The 19,703-nt window shown below is 40.0% G+C and overlaps 2 protein-coding genes across 2 annotated transcripts; both read right to left on the minus strand.

Annotated features, from left to right (window-relative positions):
• Positions 1 to 477: 477 nt before the first annotated feature.
• ftsj3 (FtsJ RNA 2'-O-methyltransferase 3) lies at positions 478 to 12,904 on the minus strand. Its single transcript, XM_084067502.1, has 21 exons — positions 12,724 to 12,904; positions 12,004 to 12,109; positions 11,265 to 11,311; positions 10,614 to 10,693; positions 9,837 to 9,936; positions 8,911 to 9,105; positions 8,357 to 8,472; positions 7,660 to 7,764; positions 7,264 to 7,364; positions 7,037 to 7,123; positions 6,569 to 6,733; positions 6,188 to 6,323; positions 5,779 to 5,978; positions 5,146 to 5,269; positions 4,805 to 4,889; positions 4,388 to 4,553; positions 4,020 to 4,111; positions 3,706 to 3,808; positions 2,554 to 2,737; positions 1,634 to 1,728; positions 478 to 1,165 (listed from the first exon to the last, which is right to left on the minus strand). Exons 1-21 carry the CDS (start codon positions 12,788 to 12,790, stop codon positions 904 to 906), a joined length of 2,616 nt encoding a protein of 871 aa, XP_083923628.1. The 5' UTR covers positions 12,791 to 12,904; the 3' UTR covers positions 478 to 903.
• Positions 12,905 to 15,654: 2,750 nt separating this feature from the next.
• On the minus strand, positions 15,655 to 18,613 carry plaat1 (phospholipase A and acyltransferase 1; the record flags this gene model as incomplete). The annotated part of the gene is made up of 4 exons (XM_084067212.1): positions 15,655 to 15,756; positions 17,150 to 17,418; positions 17,848 to 17,986; positions 18,587 to 18,613. The coding sequence occupies 4 exons, from the start codon at positions 18,611 to 18,613 to the stop codon at positions 15,655 to 15,657; spliced, it is 537 nt and encodes a 178-aa protein (XP_083923338.1).
• Positions 18,614 to 19,703: the final 1,090 nt, after the last annotated feature.

Here is a 19,703-nt window from a genome sequence, read left to right on the forward strand (position 1 = left end):
GACAACGGGTGGAACAAGTCATCAACCATGAAACAAAACCACCAAGGACACTTTGTATGATCAAGTTTAAATGTTAAATAGCGAAACAACATTTAATATGTATAATTTGTCCACAATTTCAGCTGTGTAGTGGGTTTTTAAGTTATTTTGACCTCAAGCTTGCCCTGGTACCAAAACCACACCAGCTGCTGTCACATTTTTCTACTGGTTCATTACCCCCACAACCTCTTCAGTTAGTTTGCACAACAGGCGTCTATGAATTACACTGTCAAGACATGCTACAGGCACAAGTTTAAAGATGTATTTTGTTAGCATTGCAAGTTTTGCTATAACAAAACTATACACTGATTTGTTTGCACCATAGACTGTAAAAAATAGGTTTGCACACATTTCTTAAATAACCACTGGTTGAGAACTTATGGTCACACTTATAAAATGAAAAAAGCAATGTGTAATTTGAAAATAAATTCACACACATTCAACAAAATTGCATTTATTGCCAAATGTGCAGCTGATATATGTACAAGATGAATGCCATTTCTAGAATCTCTAGAAAGAATGGATGACTGAAATAGTTACAGTATATACTGTAGACATGTAGCCTACCACTGGGGTTAATTGCATATTGCATTTGTTAAACTTATTGACTGCCACACCTCTATTCAAGAATAGAGACAAATTGTACAAAAGAGAAACAGAGAAGATCCCAAGAAAATACTTCCAAGTATTGAAGTTACCTGAAGCATGCATGGTTGTAGGATATTCCTCAGGGACCATCATCCATGATACAGGGGGGGCAAATCAATCAACCTCCCTCCTACACCCCTGTGCACGATGCGGGTGACATTCACCGTTTTGACGGAAGGGCAGGGATGACGTATCACTAGAAGTTCTTACTCTTATTCATTTATGTCCTTTTCCACCCTTCTTGCCACCTTTCCCGCTGTTCATCGGCCGTCCTTTGCCCCCCTTTTTCCCACCTTTTCCTTTGCCTTTCTGTTCTTTCCTGTGACTGGCACGGACTTCTTTCTTCATGCGGTTGTCCACCACCTTGAATATACCTTTCACCCCGGCGGGCCGGCGCACCTTCTTCCCAGCACCCTTCTTGGCCACCACATAAGTCACCTCCCTCTTCTCCTTACCCACACCTGCTTTTTTGTAGATGCTGCAAGAGACAGAGGAAGACACAAGGGATTGGAAACATCTGCTGTGATTTCTTTTTTATTAGCTTGTATGGAAGCCCATTTCCACCACTGAGAAAACATTAAAATAACTGAATTGTGAGGGTTCTTTTCTTGCTATTCTGATTTTAATAGCTGTCAACAGTGTTAAATTATTTAGCATTATGCCACAACAACTGATCCATTTAACATGTATGGCAAATAAACGTGTCCAGCCAACTTAATTCCATCTGGACATGGTGTCCGAAAAAAGTTAATCAAACTTCGCAAGCAAAGTTGTGATGCTCCTGCAGTTATAAGACTGAAAGAAAAACAGGAATGTGATCCCAGATCTGATAACATTATATGTTTGGTCTGTAATTAAAAATAAACCTGATAATTGATCACACAGGGTTAAAGAGACAATTTCTATCTTGCTGTGTGACTACAGTAATATTGATATGGCTCCATACCTCTTGAGCTGAGCCATCTTCTCTCTCTCAGAGATGTCTACAGTGTTGACCACAGCCTCTGCCTTCTTCTTCGCCTGCTCCATCTTCTTCATACTCTGGCGGAAGCCACAGCAAAAACACAACAAATCAATATCTAGTTTATTCCCCAGCTCTAGCTTTCACTCTCCAGATGAGCAATACTTTCTTGATTTCCTTATTTCTGCCCAAGATGTAAATAGACATATTTTTTTGTTTTGTTTTTTCATTTTCTCCCTTATTTAAATCATAGCCATTCCCTAATGTGATCCCTGTTGCTGCTAACCCCTAACACTGCTGACCTGGGGAGGGTGTAGGCAACCACATGCCTCCTCTGACACACATGGATTCACAACTCTTCTTTTCAACTGACAACAAAGTTTAACACTAGCAGAGGTTCATGCAATCTCTCCCAGATCCCCTTCCTGCTAAACAGGTAGCCCAACCAATCAGCAGGGGTCGCTATTGCAGCTACAACGACATGAGCCCTTGCAGACTTCCCAGAAAACATTACCTAAATTCTGTTTGTTGGAGCGCCCAGGCAAGCCAGAGGCACAGCTGCAGGGAATTTATTACCCAATGTCTCTGCGGTGGTGGCCGAGCATTTTACTTCCAGACCACTTACGACCCCCTCAACCTTTATTTTCTCTCTCCGTTTTCACTACTTCACTTTGATGTAACAACCTAAAAATAAGTCACCTTCAGTTTAATTCTTCTAGTTTGTCTTGGTCCCTCTTTATCATCCCCCAAATCCTCAACTCCCTCCTAATCCTCCCTCTCTCTTACTTTACTCTACTTCCTAGCCTTGGGCCCTCTCGTTCTAACCAACTCCTTTCTCCCAAACTTTATGCCTCCTCTCCATCACGCTATCCAGCGCCTCCCACCCTCCACCATCCCTCTCTCACCCTCCTCTTCTTCCTGGCTCTGGCCTCGGCCACTCTCTTGATGGGTCGAGCGTTTATCTCCTTCCATTTCTCCTTGTACTCCTCCACCATTTCTTTGGTAACCGGCACAGGCTTCTTACGGTTCTTCTTCTCGTCGTCAACAAACCACTCAGGGATGTCCCAGTGCTCCTCAGAGTTGGAGTACCTGCAAGCACAAGACAAAGTCGATGACATGCTGCTGTAGCCTATTCCTAATGTTTTCAATTGAAGCACCTGTAAATGTCCATTTGTAAGAACGTTTACATTTTCCAGACCCTTGCGAATTTCAATAAATAGCCATCCAGTTTTAAAGCCACACCTCTATGTAGATTAGTGGTTCTCCACATTCCGGTCCTCGAGACCACTTTAATGCTGTTTTTCAATCCAACCAGGACATTCATTTCATTCACCAGGTGTACTTTTATTTCTAGTCGTCTGATCAGCTAGAACTACAAGCTGAGGTCTATGATGTTTTTTTCGTTTTGTTTGGGTCAACACTTTTTAAATGTGCTATACAAATAAAAGGTGACTTGACTTGACTAATCAGGCATTGGTTAGAAAATGTTGCTGTCCGGCAGTAACCAGCTAACTCCATTTTTCCGCTTTTGCATTTCTTTCCATAAATCAGTGCTATTGAACACCCTTTACGTCTGTGTGTTGGTAAAAAAAATATTGAACCAATGAAAAGTATTAAAAAGCGCTTCTGACAAAAGCAGCTAAATCCATTGGATCCTCAAACTTTCTGCTAAACCAGCTAACTCCAGCAAAGGGGGGTGGAGTTAGCTGTTTTTTCTGACTCCAGGCTCCACCCCCTTTTGACCTCCAACCTCATTGTGAGCTTGGAGGCCCATTCAGCTGTTCTTGTCAATGATGAAAAAAACTCCTAACTCCATTATTTTTTTTATTTTATTTTTTCATTTCCTGAAAAATGAACATTTTGGAGTTAGCTGGTTCCTGCCGGACAGCAGAGATATATATGTTGGACAATATGGACAACCAATTTGCGAAAGCTAGGAGGCTGTGCATTTTCAATTAAACAGTTTTTGTTTTTTCGGTGTGAAAAACTCAACACAGTAAAATCATCATATGCGTACAAATGTAACAAAATGGACCGTCAAATTAACACACACTTACCTGTGGAAGGATGCATCGACCAGGTCTCTGGCTCTCTTCTTTGAAGTAGCGATCTGACAACCCAGAGCCATGCCCTCTGCATCCAGGATCCTGGCACGCTTACCTGGACAGATACAGAACACACAAACACATGCTGAATTACCTGAAGTATTACCGTTATGTCTAATGTAGAGACACAGGACACACAACCACATACTGATTTCACAACAATCAGTCCAAAACACCAGTAGTAACACAAGGAAATAATGTGAATTATAGGTCTGGCTAGGCAAGAGTCAAGACTAGGTACCAGTGTTTCTGTTTCCTGTACTCACTGATGCTCTCTACAGGAACCACCTGGAAGTCATCGTCTTCGTCTCTTGAGAAACCACCGGCTCCCCGGGCGTTCTTCATCTTGGCAATTTCACTAATATAGGCAGAATCAGAATTTGATTTAGTCTTTACTTGAATTGTGCCAAAGGAAGTGAAGTCATATGTAATGCATTGAATTAAAAAATGTTCCAACTGGTCCTTAGTAAAAGTTTGCCTCTGCTAGTCACAGCTCACCAATAAACAAAATTCTGAGCAAATATTTACAGTAGGTATCCATTATTGCAGAGAAAGAGCAATTCTTTCGTTGAAATATAACATCTGCACCAAAGATGGCTGTCGCTGTAGACTATCACATCAAGTGTGGGCTCACTTCTCATCACCACTGCTGTCATCATCAGAGTCACTCTCTGCCTTGGCTTCCTCTGAAGGTCCTGCCTTGGCTTCCTCTGAAGGTCCTGCCTCTTCCTCCTGTGGTGGGGCAGGTCCCTGCTCCTCTGCTACCTCCTCGGTTACCTCCTCAGCCTTCCTCTTCTTGCCTTTTGTGGTCAACAAAAACATTAGTAGAAGGAACCTCCATGAACAGCCTTGCCCTTACATAATTTTCTGGCCACTATAAATTATGGGCCCATATTTATCAAGCATCTCAGAATCCCTAGAAATGCATCCTAGTTTGACTAGGACTACAAATTATCCTACTGTACCTGATTTAACTTGCGATTATTAAAATATAATTATTTATTTTATGTCAGGTTTTTTTTATCTCAAAGTTAACATAAAAGGTTTTTACCCATTTTGGCTTTGTTCTGGAGTCTCTCAGTTTGCCTGAGCTCATTGTCTGCATCGCCTTCCAGGTCTATCTCAGAGAAGATCCCCTGAAGAGCAAACATGAAGAAAAACATCATCATTGGTCCGACTTAACGGAAGAAACAATTAAGCTGACAATTAAACGACTGATTGTGTTATAAAATGAACACACAGGTGTCTGAGGCCAAATTCATAAAGTGAGCTACTAGGGTTACTGGTTCAATTCCCTACAGAGAAAATGTGGGATGAGATTCAGCCAGGTGACTTCATTAAAGCTGAATTAGACTTAAAATCATCCTGAAAATAGATGAGAAGCAGACAAACCTTGCTGAACCAGAGGTCGGCCTCCCGCTCTTTCTTCTCATCCTTTCCCTCCAAGTCCACCAAAAGGCCACTCTCTTCTCCTCCCTCCTCCTCCTCATCTTCAGCATTCACACTGAAGGACACCCTGCAATAACACACAAACAAAGACAGGACTGTTAGGTTTTACCATTTTATACCAAGAGTAAAAGAGATGCACATTTTAAGCCATTTGCTTTGACTGTCAACCACATTCAAGATCAATTAATCAATGAATTGCTTGTAGACAGATTAAAGACTGGCATTCCTACCAGGGAGTAAATTCAATAATTTCAAATCAACCTGACCTCAATATTATAAAAATAAAAATGTATCCCTGAACTCCAATTCAACCCAATGAATTCAACCCAACATCAGCCTTTCTACACATTAACCTGAGGCCGATTCTACAAATGCCTTCTAAATCTCAGTAGTTCTCACACTTTAAAGATTTTTCAAAAATGTAAAAAAAAAAAAAAAAGTATAACTCAGGCTTTATTCACTACCAACATACAGTACAGTTGGTTCCGCACTGAACTCCCACTCTGCCTGTGGTCAACATGATGTTCTGGCTCAGAGAACCAGGGTCATAGAGAGGAACTGAAACCAGCCCCTTACTTCTTAGTTGCGTCTTTCTTTTTCTTCTTCAGCTCTTTCTCTCTGTTCTCCACCTCCTCCATGTCTTCATCGTCCAGGTCGGAGGCCAAGGACACCTCGTCCTCATCGTTGTCCTCGTCGGAGGACAGGTGTATGTCTCCGTCTTCTTCCACCAGGGCGTCTGCTCCTTTCATGTCCCCCTTGGAGATCTCAGTCAGCGCCTGGCACAAGATGAACGGAAGGGGAGGCGGTGGACATAAAGATTAGAGGGAGGCTAGATGGGGGACTTCAGGGGAAGACAACGAGAAATGGATCAAGCAAGTAATGGAAGTGCGGAAGCAGAGGGTGTGTGTGTGTGTGTGTGTGTGTGTGTGTGTGTGTGTGTGTGTGTGTGTGTGTGTGTGTGTGTGTGTGTGTGTGTGGACCTCACCTTAGCCTTGTTGACGGTTTTGAGGGAGAACATGGTGCAATCAGTGGTGTCGGCGATGGAGACACCTGGCAGGTCCATCTTCATCTCCACCCTCTCCCTCTGCTTCCTCTTCTCCTTTAAGAGCTTCTTCTTCTTCCTGACAAACCGTTCATACAGATACAGTATAGAGTCCAGCTGTTTTTCCACCCAACTAAATGTAACTAACTAATCCCTTAGACTACTAGATTAGACATCTAGAATAACAAAGACATCAATTTGGGGCCTCAGGGGCTATGAGGACCCGAGTTGATGAGTTGACCCGAGTTGATGCTCATCTCCAATTATAACTAGTGTGAATTAACAACTAAAGAATGAGTTACATGACCAACACAATTGTCCTACCGTTTGAGATCAGCCATCTCTTCAGATTTTAACTGCGCCAACATCTTCTCCATCTCCTCCTCGTCCTCTTTGTCCTCTTTGTCTTTGTCCACAACTTCAACCGTCGTCTTCTTGTCTGGCTTCTCCACAGAAACACCCTCTTCTTCTTCATCATCAGAACTCAGACTAAGGATAAAGCAAAGATGACACTTGATGTAATGTTCCAAGAGCAGCGCCACCTGTTGTATTTATGACTATTGTTTTAGCCTCCGGTAGGGGCGGGATAAAAGGATGGCAATTCCAGTTGATCAGTCCATCCATCCATCCAAAACTTTGATCTAAAAAAACATATCTCCAAAACGTATCGTGCACGTTCATGCTCCCAGGAGGGTGGTGACCCCTACTGATTTGTTAGCTGGGCTTTTAGACTCTTACCGACGTATGTCATCTTGCTAATTGATAATGACTTTATAATGTCAAGGAACTTACTTCATCTCTGTGTCCACCTGTTTGGCCTCCTCCTTCAGCTTCTTGGCTAGGTATCTCCTCAGCTTGGTCCTCCAGTTCAGCAGCAGGCTGCAGTCAAGACATGTGGAGGGATACAGATGATGACACACACACACAAAACAGCATAGAACAAAAAAAAATCCTTCATCAATAACATAACCCCTAGCAAGACATGACTCATCACTAGACAAGCGAGGGGATTGGCTTACCGAAGCTCTTTACGACCCAAGACCTTAATGTCAAGGCAGCATTCCTTGATTTCGTCTGTGGTTTGCGGGTGAGACTCCAGGTCGGAATCATCAATGGTGATCTGAATGAGACAGGTCAAAACCAAGAATACTACTTATTTACTCGGATATAAACACTGGAACACAATATCTTCATGCAGACTGTATAAAACACCTCAAACCCTTAACCACATGAACCCTGTCGTTCCTATTCTGGGCAAGTCATCATGGACAAAGTTGGCAATCATTTGGCAAAAATAGATGATCTGCATGCGCTGCGAGCTTGTAGATGGGCCTTTTCCACTATTTGACATACACATCAGTATATAGGGTTTATGTGGTGTATGAGTTAGACTAGGACAACTATGTAAAACTCACCGTGCTGGCTTTGCTCAGGAAATCTACAGGGTTTTCAGCTTTGAGGAAGGTTGTCAATGTAAAGCTGTGGTAAAGAGTCAGATCACCATCTGTGTATCCTTCCGCCTGGAAAACAAGAAGTGGCCATAGTCAGCAATGGATGAGTATTTTGTTTGTTCATTCATTCATTCATTCATTCATAGGTGAACAATAAGTAATCCCTTCCAAATAATGCAATACTTCATACAAGTTTACACAATCACAGGAAAGTTTTGCATAATCACATCAGTTAACACATTGGGCGCCAAAACCGTATATATACGGTTTTGGGAATACAACCATGGAGTGCCAAAACCGTATATATACGTTTTTTGAAAGAAAAAAAAATTGGAAAACAAAACAAAACCAGGAGATATCATTTTCCGAAGATTTAGACTCCAATCCACTTCCTGGTTAACTTATGACTTTAAAAGCCTGTATCTCGGCTCCTCAAAAATGGTTAAAAATCCTGGCACTCAACGTACATTTTTTTAATAAACCTCTGGCACCCCAAGTGTTAAATATCTGTTCTGTCGTGACTTACATGAAGCCATCTGAATTGTCCTGATGTCTAAACCACGGCCATCCAATACTCCAAGGTGATTTAAATATATGCTAAACATAGTTTGCAGCCTTCATTTGAAGTTCTGATAATAACCAGTTAATCATCAGCACACACCTTAGGCTTCTTCAGGGGTATCAAGTCCTTCACTGTCTTAGCCTGAACCTCCACCTCTTTGAATGCATGTTTGGGGTCGAAGAACTTGTTATCAATTTTGTCCGGAGCGAGGTAACCTGAAAGTGGTGGAAATAAAACTTGCATTACATGACACGGTTAAGAATGTGATATGGCAAAACAAAATGCCATTGGCTTTACTATGATCAAGTTTAAAACAAAAAAGGAATAAGTACACCGTGACACACCACAGGAAATGGGTACAACTTCATAGTTAAGGTTATAGCATAAGTAGAACCTTTTGAGCAAAAAGATGCAGAGAGAAAGATTGAGGAGCAGAGGTGCTGTGCTATGGGTTTTCTCATTGCAATGTGCACAGGCATCCAGATAGAACTTTCTTTTCTCTGATCTCCCGCTCTAAGCAATTGGTCCATATCAGACGGTTGTTTACACCATGGTTATAGCAACAATAAAAAACATTTCATCCACGATTAAGTCGGTTATTGGTTCTAAATATTGGTTTTGACATATATTTGGTTAATTGACCTAATACTGACCTTGGCAGATGACAAAGATCTCAGCGGACTCGTTCCTGGAGGCCTGAGGCTTGGTGGCCTGCACCTTCTTGAAGAACTGCTGGAAGATCCAGAGCAGAGGCTGGTAGTCCTTGGAGCGGAACACCTTGGTGACAAAGGTGCCGCCCTTGTTCAGGAACTCAGAGGCCAGCTTCAGGGCCATGAGTGTCAGGTGAGCTTGAGAGTTAAGGGGGTATTGCAACAGGTACTATGAGTTTAGGTCAGTGGTTCTCAAACCTTTTAACTTCCAGGACCCCCATAACAAGAGTCACAGACCTGTAAGGGCGCATTAGAACCCCCTAAAGGAACCCTGAGGGTCCCTGGACCGAACTTTGACAACCACTGGTTTAGGTGCTTTATTTACTGTACAGGAACTTTCAGCTGTATCAAATAACTTTAAATACAAAATCTGTATCTGCATGTTTTGTCAATTAAAAAACATGAATCAATCAATCAATACCAAACGAGTACTTTACATATATTTGGCAGAATAGTCTCAGATTTAGTCTGTGATCATGGATCATACATTATTTTTGTTTTGATTGAATTGTTCCACTTTTGCTTTGGCAATGTAAACGCATGTTTTTGCATGGCAATAAAGCCTTTTGAATTGAATTTTTTTTGTATTGAATCATGGAAAATATATGCAGCAAATATTATACATTTCACCAGTAGACAAGCAACATAGTTGAAAAAGGCAAAAGAAAATCCAATGCTTTAACATCTGTTTTAGTATCCAATATCTACTGAAGAAATTCTGACACTCAATTTGTTATATTAGTCCTTTACATCATCTCTCACTTTTCAGTTGATTTTGTTTAAGTCAAGTGATTGATTGATTGACTGACTGACTGACTGACTGACTGACTGACTGACTGACTGACTGACTGGCTGGCTAATTGACCTACCTTGTGTGAAGGCATCATACACCCAGTTGGCTCCTACATTTGGAGCACCGTCATTTAGGACAACATCCACCTTCCAGGTTTTCAGTTCCTTTCGAAGAGCCTGAGTTTGGGAAGAATTTCAAGTCAGGATCTTCAGTGGTGATATCAAGCAGTGTTATCAAACACCAGAACTATAAGAATGTCTACATTAGGCCTTTCACAATTATTACATCTCAATTATTTTAATCGTCATAAATCATTTACACGTAAAAAATCTTCTTTTTTTTGACAAAAATAGTGGAAATAGCCAATGTACAAGCTCAAAACTTGTCGCATCGCGACAAGTTTTTGAGCTTGTAGATCGGCTATCACCACAATTTTTAAGCATATCTTTTGTATATTTTTAAGTAAGTAATTAAATGTGTTATTTGTCATATCTGTCCTGTGCAATTTTTGTTCACAAAGCCTAGTAAAAGCCAAACAGAAATGTAATTTTTATTCATAATGTTCGACAGAAACAAAATTAAAATCGTTAATCGCAATTATTATTACTATTTTTTTAAAACTACTTTTGTATCCCACGATTTTGCAACCCATTTTTCACCCAGTGCCAATGCCGAAGCTTTTAATGCAGGACCTTTTAGCTGTGAGGCGACAGTGCTACCATGCCCCCTAATCGCAATTATTTGAGTGACAATTAATCGTCAAGTAAAACGTCATAATCGTGACAGCCCTAGTCTACATTCCATCATCAGAGACACTTGCAGAACCTCAGTCCCTACAGTGTCAGCTCCTCACCGTTCTGCATTTCTCTGTGGTGATGTCTTCCTGCATAGTCACCACATTGGGAATGGGCTTGATGGGCACCAGATCAACGCCTGTCAGAAGAAGGAGTGTTAATTTTGGCGACTAAGAAAAACATTTTTTCACTGATGAAAACTAAATAAAAACAAATTGAAAACAAAGCTATGGTGACTTAAACTAAGTATATTGACAATTTCGTCAACAAATAAAAACTACACTAAAATGTTAGAGAGGGACTAGAGTAGAAGAGATCCAGTAGAACTAAAAGACAAGTCATTTTATGTTTGGTTAACTCAGGTGTTGCGCTCTGAAAATAGCAGATCTAAGTAGATCGGCTATTTTGAGCATGCAAGCAAGTGTAAAAACAGGCATTACGACGCCATCAAGGCCCGTCAAAATATATTTTTGTAGACAAAATCAACTGTAGATTTAGTCGTCTAAAATCTTGTGATATTTAGTCGACTAAAACAAAAACATGACTAAAATATAACAAAAACTAAATAAAATTGTATTCAAAAGACTATGACTAAACTAAATACAATTTTGCTGTCAAAATTAATACCAGAAGGAAAGAGTTCAGTGGGATCATCTGAGAGGGTAATCGATATTATATTAGTCCAAGACCAATGAGAAAGCTACACTCACCAATGATGAGACTTGACACGGGCATAAACTTGGACGCCACCTGCAACCTAATGAGAAAATGACAGTCAGGATACATGAAGCGTTAAAAGGATAGGTGGGCAAAATGTCTTAAGTAAAATAAAGTATACATGACTAGAACAATAAGAACATACTTAAACATTCGACAATTAAGGTCTAATATTTCTGCAATTGCTACAAAACCTGTATATTAAAAAATAAGAAGTTTAAGGAAGAATGTAAGTCGGATAATGATGTACCGTGCAATGTGTGCATGTTCACAATCACATCATATATACTTCAAATACTTTATTTTATAAACATTTTGGACAAAATAGACGATTTTACATCGAGGTGCCCAGATGTCCCTAGTGCCCAGTCTGCCCACCTATCCTGCTGTAATCCCATGAAACTACAAGCTTGCCAAATAACAATACTATGAACAATAACTAACAATATTAATAAGGTGGCTATTTTTGATTGATTGATGAATACTTTATTAACCGTTTGCAAAAACAAGGCCGAGATTTATACAAAAGAATGCTAAACAAAAATACTGAATCGTACTGAATCGACTTGAATTCACATGGACCCCAAAGGAAAAAGCCATAGTGCTTTCTTGGGTTTATCCTTTTAATATCCTTTTGTATGGAACTGTATCTCTGTGCTTTTTTTGCAAACTGTTAATAAAGTATTCAATCAAATCAATCTGTACATGTTGACAAGTCACAAACTAACTCACCATCCTCCCGGAGCAGCACATAGGTCCACCACGGCCCTGGCTTTCTGGAGGAAACCGAACTTACGATTGAGTTGAATTAGCTTGAAGGAGGAACGAGAGCGATACCCTGAGAGACAGAAGACACATTAATACATACAAACAAAAAGGTACATTTAACCAGTGGTGTAAAGTAACTAAGTACATTTACTCAAATACTGTACTTTATTTTACTGGAGTATTTCCAATTTTCAGTACTTTTACTTCTACTCCACTACATGGAGGCAAATATTGTAGGCAAATATATGTATTTTTTACTCCTCTACAATTATTTGAAAAATGTAGATACTTTATAGATTTGGTATCACAAAACATACATTAATCACTTCTGCCCTACATACATTTCGGCCATTTGAAAATAGCCAATCTACAAGCTCAGATCGCGACTTAATGTGAGCTTGTAGATCTGCTATTTTCAAAATATTTATATACTTTTATACATTTGAAAACTTGTGAAACGGGACATTCTGTATACTGAGTACTTTTACGTTTGATACTTTAAATAATGAACTTAGTCAATTCTGAATTCCGGACTTATACTTGTAACAACTTTGACAACACTTGACAACTTTTACCAACTCTGGTAAATTGAACACATAATGCTTATGCTAGCATGCTATGCTAGGCTAGCCTTCATACAGCAGGACGTGCCTACAGTAACAGTCCTCATACTGTCATACATACCCGTTTCTTTGGCTAAATGGTAGAATTTATCTTTCCTGGTCTTTCCAACTTTGAGTTTCTTTCCCATGTTTGTAGCTGTTGTTGTTGTTGTTCGACACTAAATACACGTTATGGTTTAAATGTCTGTCTAAATAACTAACACACTACCTCATGAAAACAAAACACGTGTGCGTGTACTCGGCGCACGCATTCTACGTCACGATGACAGCCGTGGCCAGCGTTGCCAGGTTTTGTGAGAGAAATAAGCAACCATGTCTATGAAAAAAAAGCGCAAAAGAAGCGAGCCCTTCGCCCTTTTCAACATATGGCTATTATACTAACAGCAACAAAAAAATTGAAGAAAAATGTGGAATCTTTTTTTTAAATTTTAATAACACAAATCTATCCCACTCCCTGGCATAAAATAATTTCAGATGGGGGTCCGCTAGCTCTGGTTCAGAGCGTTAGTGAGTTCCCTCTAACGCTCTGGAAGACCCCTCGCTCTGCGCATGTACAAGGAATTCCACTGTCCTGCCAGCGTTCAACTATAGTGAAAATAAACAAAACCATTTCGCTACTCACCGAAGCAAAGGCTGTTTTGTGTTGTTGAAAGTCTATTCTCGGAATGCGCAAGCCTCTCAGCACCCCACCTACTCTGTAAAATACACTTTTTGGGCAGAAAATAAAATATGTCAGCGAAACTGAAATTATTCGTATTTACTCCACAGTGCCCTCTACATTTTGGTTAATGGTAAGTTCAAATCCTCCAGATCGGTAGAGGCACTGTGGAGTAAATACAAATAATGTCCGTCTCGCTGACATATTTTATTTTCTGCCCAAAAAGTGTATTTTACAGAGTAGGTGGGGTGCTGAGAGGCTTGCGCATTCCGAGAATAGACTTTCAACAACACAAAACAGCCTTTGCTTCGGTGATTAGCGAAATGGTTTTGTTTATTTTCACTATAGTTGAACGCTGGCAGGACAGTGGAATTCCTTGTACATGCGCAGAGCGAGGGGTCTTCCAGAGCGTTAGAGGGAACTCACTAACGCTCTGAACCAGAGCTAGGGGTCCGCAGACAAATAGATATTTATTTGGGGGTCCTTGACTTGAAAATGTTTGAGAAACACTGCTTTAAACAACTCTAGAAACAAGGCCAAATAACCGCAACCCGCAACTAACCAATATTTACACGCAGAAAAAGAAGCCCAGGTTCGCTTATAATAAGCCGACATGGCAACACAAGTCACGAGACAACCGTGGCTCTTCTGTGTCGCCCTGGTGTCGCCTGAGCTCACCTCCTATGGTTTTCAGAGAGCACTAGCGCCACCTACTGTTGATTGATTGATTGATTGATTGATCGATCGATCGATCGATCGATCGATCGATCGATTGATTGATTGATTGATTGATTGATTGATTGATTGATTGATTGATTGATAGATAGAAATATAATGGTTTGTGCTAAATCTGTGTTGTGGAGCTCTCTCTGGTGTTGTGATTGTGGATTTCATTGACGTTTGTGAAGTAGTTTGACCGGTACATGGGTGTCTTTGTGGTGTAGTGTATCTTGTAGACAAGGCCCATTGCAAGTTGCTGTACTCTGTCCGCTACCCTGATTCTGATCCATCCCACCCTAGCAAAGTGAGCAGGGGTTAAATGAGTTGTAGATGTAAGGCCAAGCAGTAGCCTGAGCAGTTTGTTTTGGGATGTCTGGAGCCTTGTTTTAAGGCCTATTCAAACCCTGTGTCAGAGTCAGCATTTTATGTTGTTGGTTATTGGTGGTGCTTTTAAAACTGTTTTAAAAGTTCCCAATACCTTCCATGTTGCTCTCGTTAAAATGTACAGTTAGTTTCCTTGGTAATTAATGTTTAAGTAGCACAATATCTCAAATTCAGTGGTGGAAGAAGTATTCAGATATTTTACTTAAATTATAGTAGCAATACCACAATATAAAAATACTCTGTTACAAGTAAAAGGCCTGTGTTCATTCTTGAGTAAAAGTACAAAAGTATTGGCTTACATATACTTAAAGGACCAAAAGTAAAAGTACTAAAATGTTTGAAAATAGCAGATCTACAAGCTCACAATGCGTCGCATCGCGATGCGTTGTGAGCTTGTAGATAAGCTATTTTCAAATAGCCTATGTATAAAATAGGGCTGAAGTGGTTAATGTATGTTTTATAATACAATGATTTATATCTGCAAAGTAACTAGTTACTAAAGTTTTCAAATAATTGTAGTGTAGTAAAAGTGGGGTTACAATATTTTCCTCAGAGATGCAGTGGAGTAGAAGCAAAAGTATTGAAAATTGGAAATACTCCAGTAAAGTAAAGAAATACCTCAAAATTGTACAGTACAGTACTTGAGTACATGTACTTAGTTACTTTCCACCACTGCACAAATTGCAGTCCAATATAATGGGTACATTTTGTAAACTGTAAACTGTTTGTGTGGGGGGCATCATGAGGTTTTCAGACAGTGATGCCAGCCAGCCTATCATGTTTTAATGGACCACCATCTTCCACAGGTTGCTCAGCTCTGACATATAGACATATGTATGTACATTTTAGACATTTTAGTAGCCTACATGTAACAGGTATAGACATAACATATGGAAAAGGTAAGGCTTTTGATATCTACGTTATGTAAAATCTTTATCAAAATGAGCTTTTAGATTGTTCAGGCACTCCAGGCAGTCATGTTCTTTGCATACAGGCCTCTGCTCAATCTTACTCAAATGGTTGTGGAAAAAAAACTCTACATTGTGTTCAACTTCCCAGTCATTTAACAAACAACACAACAACTTAATCCAAACAATTAGATTTTTTATTCTATGTTCAGTTCAGTATAATGATTGGATATCTGATGTATTTGATATATATATATATATATATTCCTTTTATAAATGGAATGGTGAAATGATCTATCACTTGAGAGCTGGGAACTAGAGGCTAGAAGGGTCTGTTTCTGGAGCGCGTGTTGATCAGTCCCAGCACAGAGAAGGCACTGGCGGCAGCCGTCACCAAACTGATGGCCCCAATGGCCCGCGTAGCCTGTGGATACATGATGAGAATAAAAAAGTACCAGTTCAGTACACAGTAAAACCCTCTGTGTCATTTAACCCTTTAAGACAGCATCTGTGTCATTTTAGAATTTAACCATTATTGTATACTTTGGATATACAACAATTGTGAAAATGTGTGCAAATATATATATATTTTTTTTTTTAAAGCAGACATTTGTTACTCAAATACTTTTTCTCAATCTTTGCTTCTGGCGGGTCCCTGTAACTAAATATTTTGAGATGGGGGTCCACGGCCAAATTCATATGATTTTGGGGGTCCTTGACATGAAAAAGTTTGAGGACCACTGATATTATAGCAACATGAGTGTTTCAGAAAACTTAGGATTTAGAAGACATTTGTAGAATCGGCCTCAGGTCTTAATGGGTTAAACTCTAAACTCTTTTTTTCTCTTCTTTTTTACAGTATTTTGCAGTGCTGAGTTCAGAACAAATTCATGTGAAACCTTTCAAAGGATGCTTGGCGCAGACTACAACAAGTAAGGAGCTAAATTAATGACCATCCTTCCCCACTAATTTTAGTACACACAGAGGCAGTCAAGTGACTACTTTATTTTGCTCTGTTGTTTGTTAAAATATTGATATTTTTTCAAATTTTCAAGTGCTAGAAAATAAGTACATAAGTATGCATGGTAAGTAAGAGAGAACAGTTACCACAGGCCAAATTAGCTGTACCTCATATTCTCTCATCACTTCAGCAGGTAATCAATCATCTACACGTACTATACTTTACACACTCATACACTCATCCCTCACTACATAACTTCATACACATTTCATTTTAAAGGACCGCAATGGAAACAAGCTGTCACCTTGTTTGCGTTTTATACCCTTTTGATTATGGTGGGTCATGCATATGTACATATGTACAGTATTTCATGATCAATAAAGATGTCAATCAATCAATCAATCGTTTAGAGTCCCTAAGAATCTACTTATGTAGTAAAACAGTGGTTCTCAACTTTTTCAGGCTGCGCCCCCCCAAAATAATCATATTTGAACTGCCCCCCACCCTGACAAACACTTGGAATGTACTGTAGGAGTTGGGGCATTCAATTTAGTTTGACTCGTTTTCCAGTGATACATTTGTGAAAAAAATAGCAGATCTACAAACTCACAACGCTTCGCACACGAGGCGTTGTGAGCTTGTAGATCGGCTATGTTCCATGTTTGACCAGTTTTTATAGTATAGTTTGTTTTTGATGCAGTAATGGTCTTTTTTAGGTCCTTAAATTGTCACTTCACTGTCATCTGGGGAACCCCCAAAATCATGTGGGGACCCCCTGGGGGTTCTGACCCACAGGTTGAGAACCACTGTAGTAAAATGGTGAAATTAGCCAGAAAAATGGAAAAGAGTGAAAGACCTGCTCGGATACCCCTTCTCCATAGCGCAGCAGGGTGACAAAGTGCTCGCAGTTGCTCCCGAGCAGGTCATAGGACACCTCCTGGCCAATGAGGACCTGAGCTCGCTGGATGATCTCTTGGACAGGCAGTGGGGTGTGGTCGTCATCATACTTGTTGTTGACGCGGTACGTGTCCCCCCCCACCACCTCCTTCAGCAGCTGCATGCGCACCACCGCCTTCCGGCTGAACACCGACTTCACACTAGACATGGCAGCTGCCTGGCTCTCATCTGCATGGGGACAGAAAGGACATGTGTGGTGGGAGTGTGTGTGCGTGTGTGTGTGTGTGTGTGTGTGTGTGTGTGTGTGTGTGTGTGTGTGTGTGTGTGTGTGTGTGTGTGTGTGTGTGTGTGTGTGTGTGTGTGTGTGTGTGGGGGGGGGGGTAATTGGTGGGGGTAATAGGTGTGGGAAAAGTTTTTATTTTTTTTACAAGTATCGATTTTGCAATGTAGAAATACTCTGTTACAAAAAGTCCAGAAACTTAACAAATGAAACCCAAACCAGCCCCAAACCTAACCTTGGTCCCTGAACGATAAAATGTACATATATTCCAAATAAGCTAGAACAAACAAACAGAACACACAATGTTCACTTTGATCAAACTTTCAGCCCACACAGCTAACATGGATCAGCTTGACAATACTCCGCCTCCTACTGACCAACGGGGGTTAGGTTGATGATGTAACCATCTCCCAGGTAGAGGGCCCAATGCTGATAGGCTGGTCTGAAGATCTCAATGAGGTCACCAGGCTGGGGGTCACCAGCGGGGTCAAGAAGGTCAGGGTCATTAGAGGCCATCTACAGCAAGATGTGAGGGAAACAAAACAGATGGACTAAAGTTCTGAAGGGGTTAACAACTTAACCATTATCCATATTCTGGGGGGAATATTAGCCCAAAATAGCAGATCTACAAGCTGTTTTTGGCAAAGAGATTCTTGGTGTAGATGGGGAAAAAAGTTATAACTCAGGTCTGTTTTACTAAGAATAGAGGGTTTAAGTGGCTAAGCCCTTATATACTTTATTGTACGATGAAGAGCGAAAATAGCTGATCTACAAGCTAACAAAGAATCACAATATATCTTATAAACGTATACAAGTACTGCTGGAATGAAAGCAGAATGCTTCTATCTATCTATCAAATGTACTAATAGCTACTAATGAACTAATAGCTGGGAATAACATGAAAACGCATGACTGTGAATGACCTCTGTATACTGTACACACACACACACACACACACACACACACACACACACACACACACACACACACACACACACACACACACACACACACACACACACACACACACACACACACACACACACAAAAGGCCAACAGGGTCATACTCTTTGGCTATCATAACACCACACAATAACAACCTTTTAGTCTACTTACAATAGAGTTTCCTTTCTGTTTATCCATCCCACATCATGTTTCCACAAATGCTAAAAGAAAGAACGAAAATACATTGTTGAGATGTCTTGTTAGTCATTTAACATGATCTTATATGGTACCTTTTTAGATTTTACTTGAATGCATAGCAACAATGCACTTGAGTAACAATCTTTCCATGTCAGAGTTGTAACTGCCTTGTGCTTTAGACCAGTGGGTCGTTTTCATGTATGTGGCCGTGGACCGCCATCTGAAAATAATTTGTGCCAGGGACCCCCATACAAGATTTGTGTTGTTAAAATGTTTAAAAGATATTCCAAATTTGTCACATGTTGCCCTTTCAAGATTTATTGAAAATAGCAGAGCTCACACTGCCTCACTGACCTAAAATATCTTTTGTTGTTGTTGTTGCAATGACACAGTTCCAAACCTTTTTACAAATTTGGAAGTGATTCTGACACCCAAAAATATATGTTTTTGCACTATTCCATACAAACATGCAATAAAAACACCATATACTGTATATATATAATATATCATCTAAAAGTTTAAGTAATTTCCCAGAGAGAGTATGCTAGATAGCATAGTACAATGTAAAGGGCAAGGCCAAACACAGACAATACACACAAGCTCACGCACAGACAATACACACATAAGCCCTTGTGTCACTCGGGCTGCAACAATAGCACCAACATAATGGAGAAACTGACAGAAAAATAGTTGTAGCTAGTCAATGATGTTTCAAATGGAAATGACCATTCTTAAAATAAATTAAAACAAATATTTATATATATATTCTTAGTGTTGATCAGTGTAATTAACATATGAAATCAATAGGCATGGTCTCAGGAGGTATGAAAAGTATCAGTGAGCATATGAAAACTCCAATAATTTTAAATTGACCATGTGACAACAATGTTGGTTATACTATCTAAATTGCTCCTGGATGTGATGAAATCTGTATCTTCCTGGGAGAGCAATGAGCAGGCTATTATATCCATCTCATCACTAATGCATGATGCTGATGCTGCTGTGTTGGAACCATAAGTTGGAACAGAAGGCCAATATATTAGACTATTACATTCAAACCAGTCCACTCGAACATCAAAACCAATCACCA

This window comes from Gymnoscopelus microlampas (genome assembly GCF_963454915.1).
Source record: "Gymnoscopelus microlampas genome assembly, chromosome: 9".
Classification (NCBI taxonomy): domain Eukaryota; kingdom Metazoa; phylum Chordata; class Actinopteri; order Myctophiformes; family Myctophidae; genus Gymnoscopelus; species Gymnoscopelus microlampas.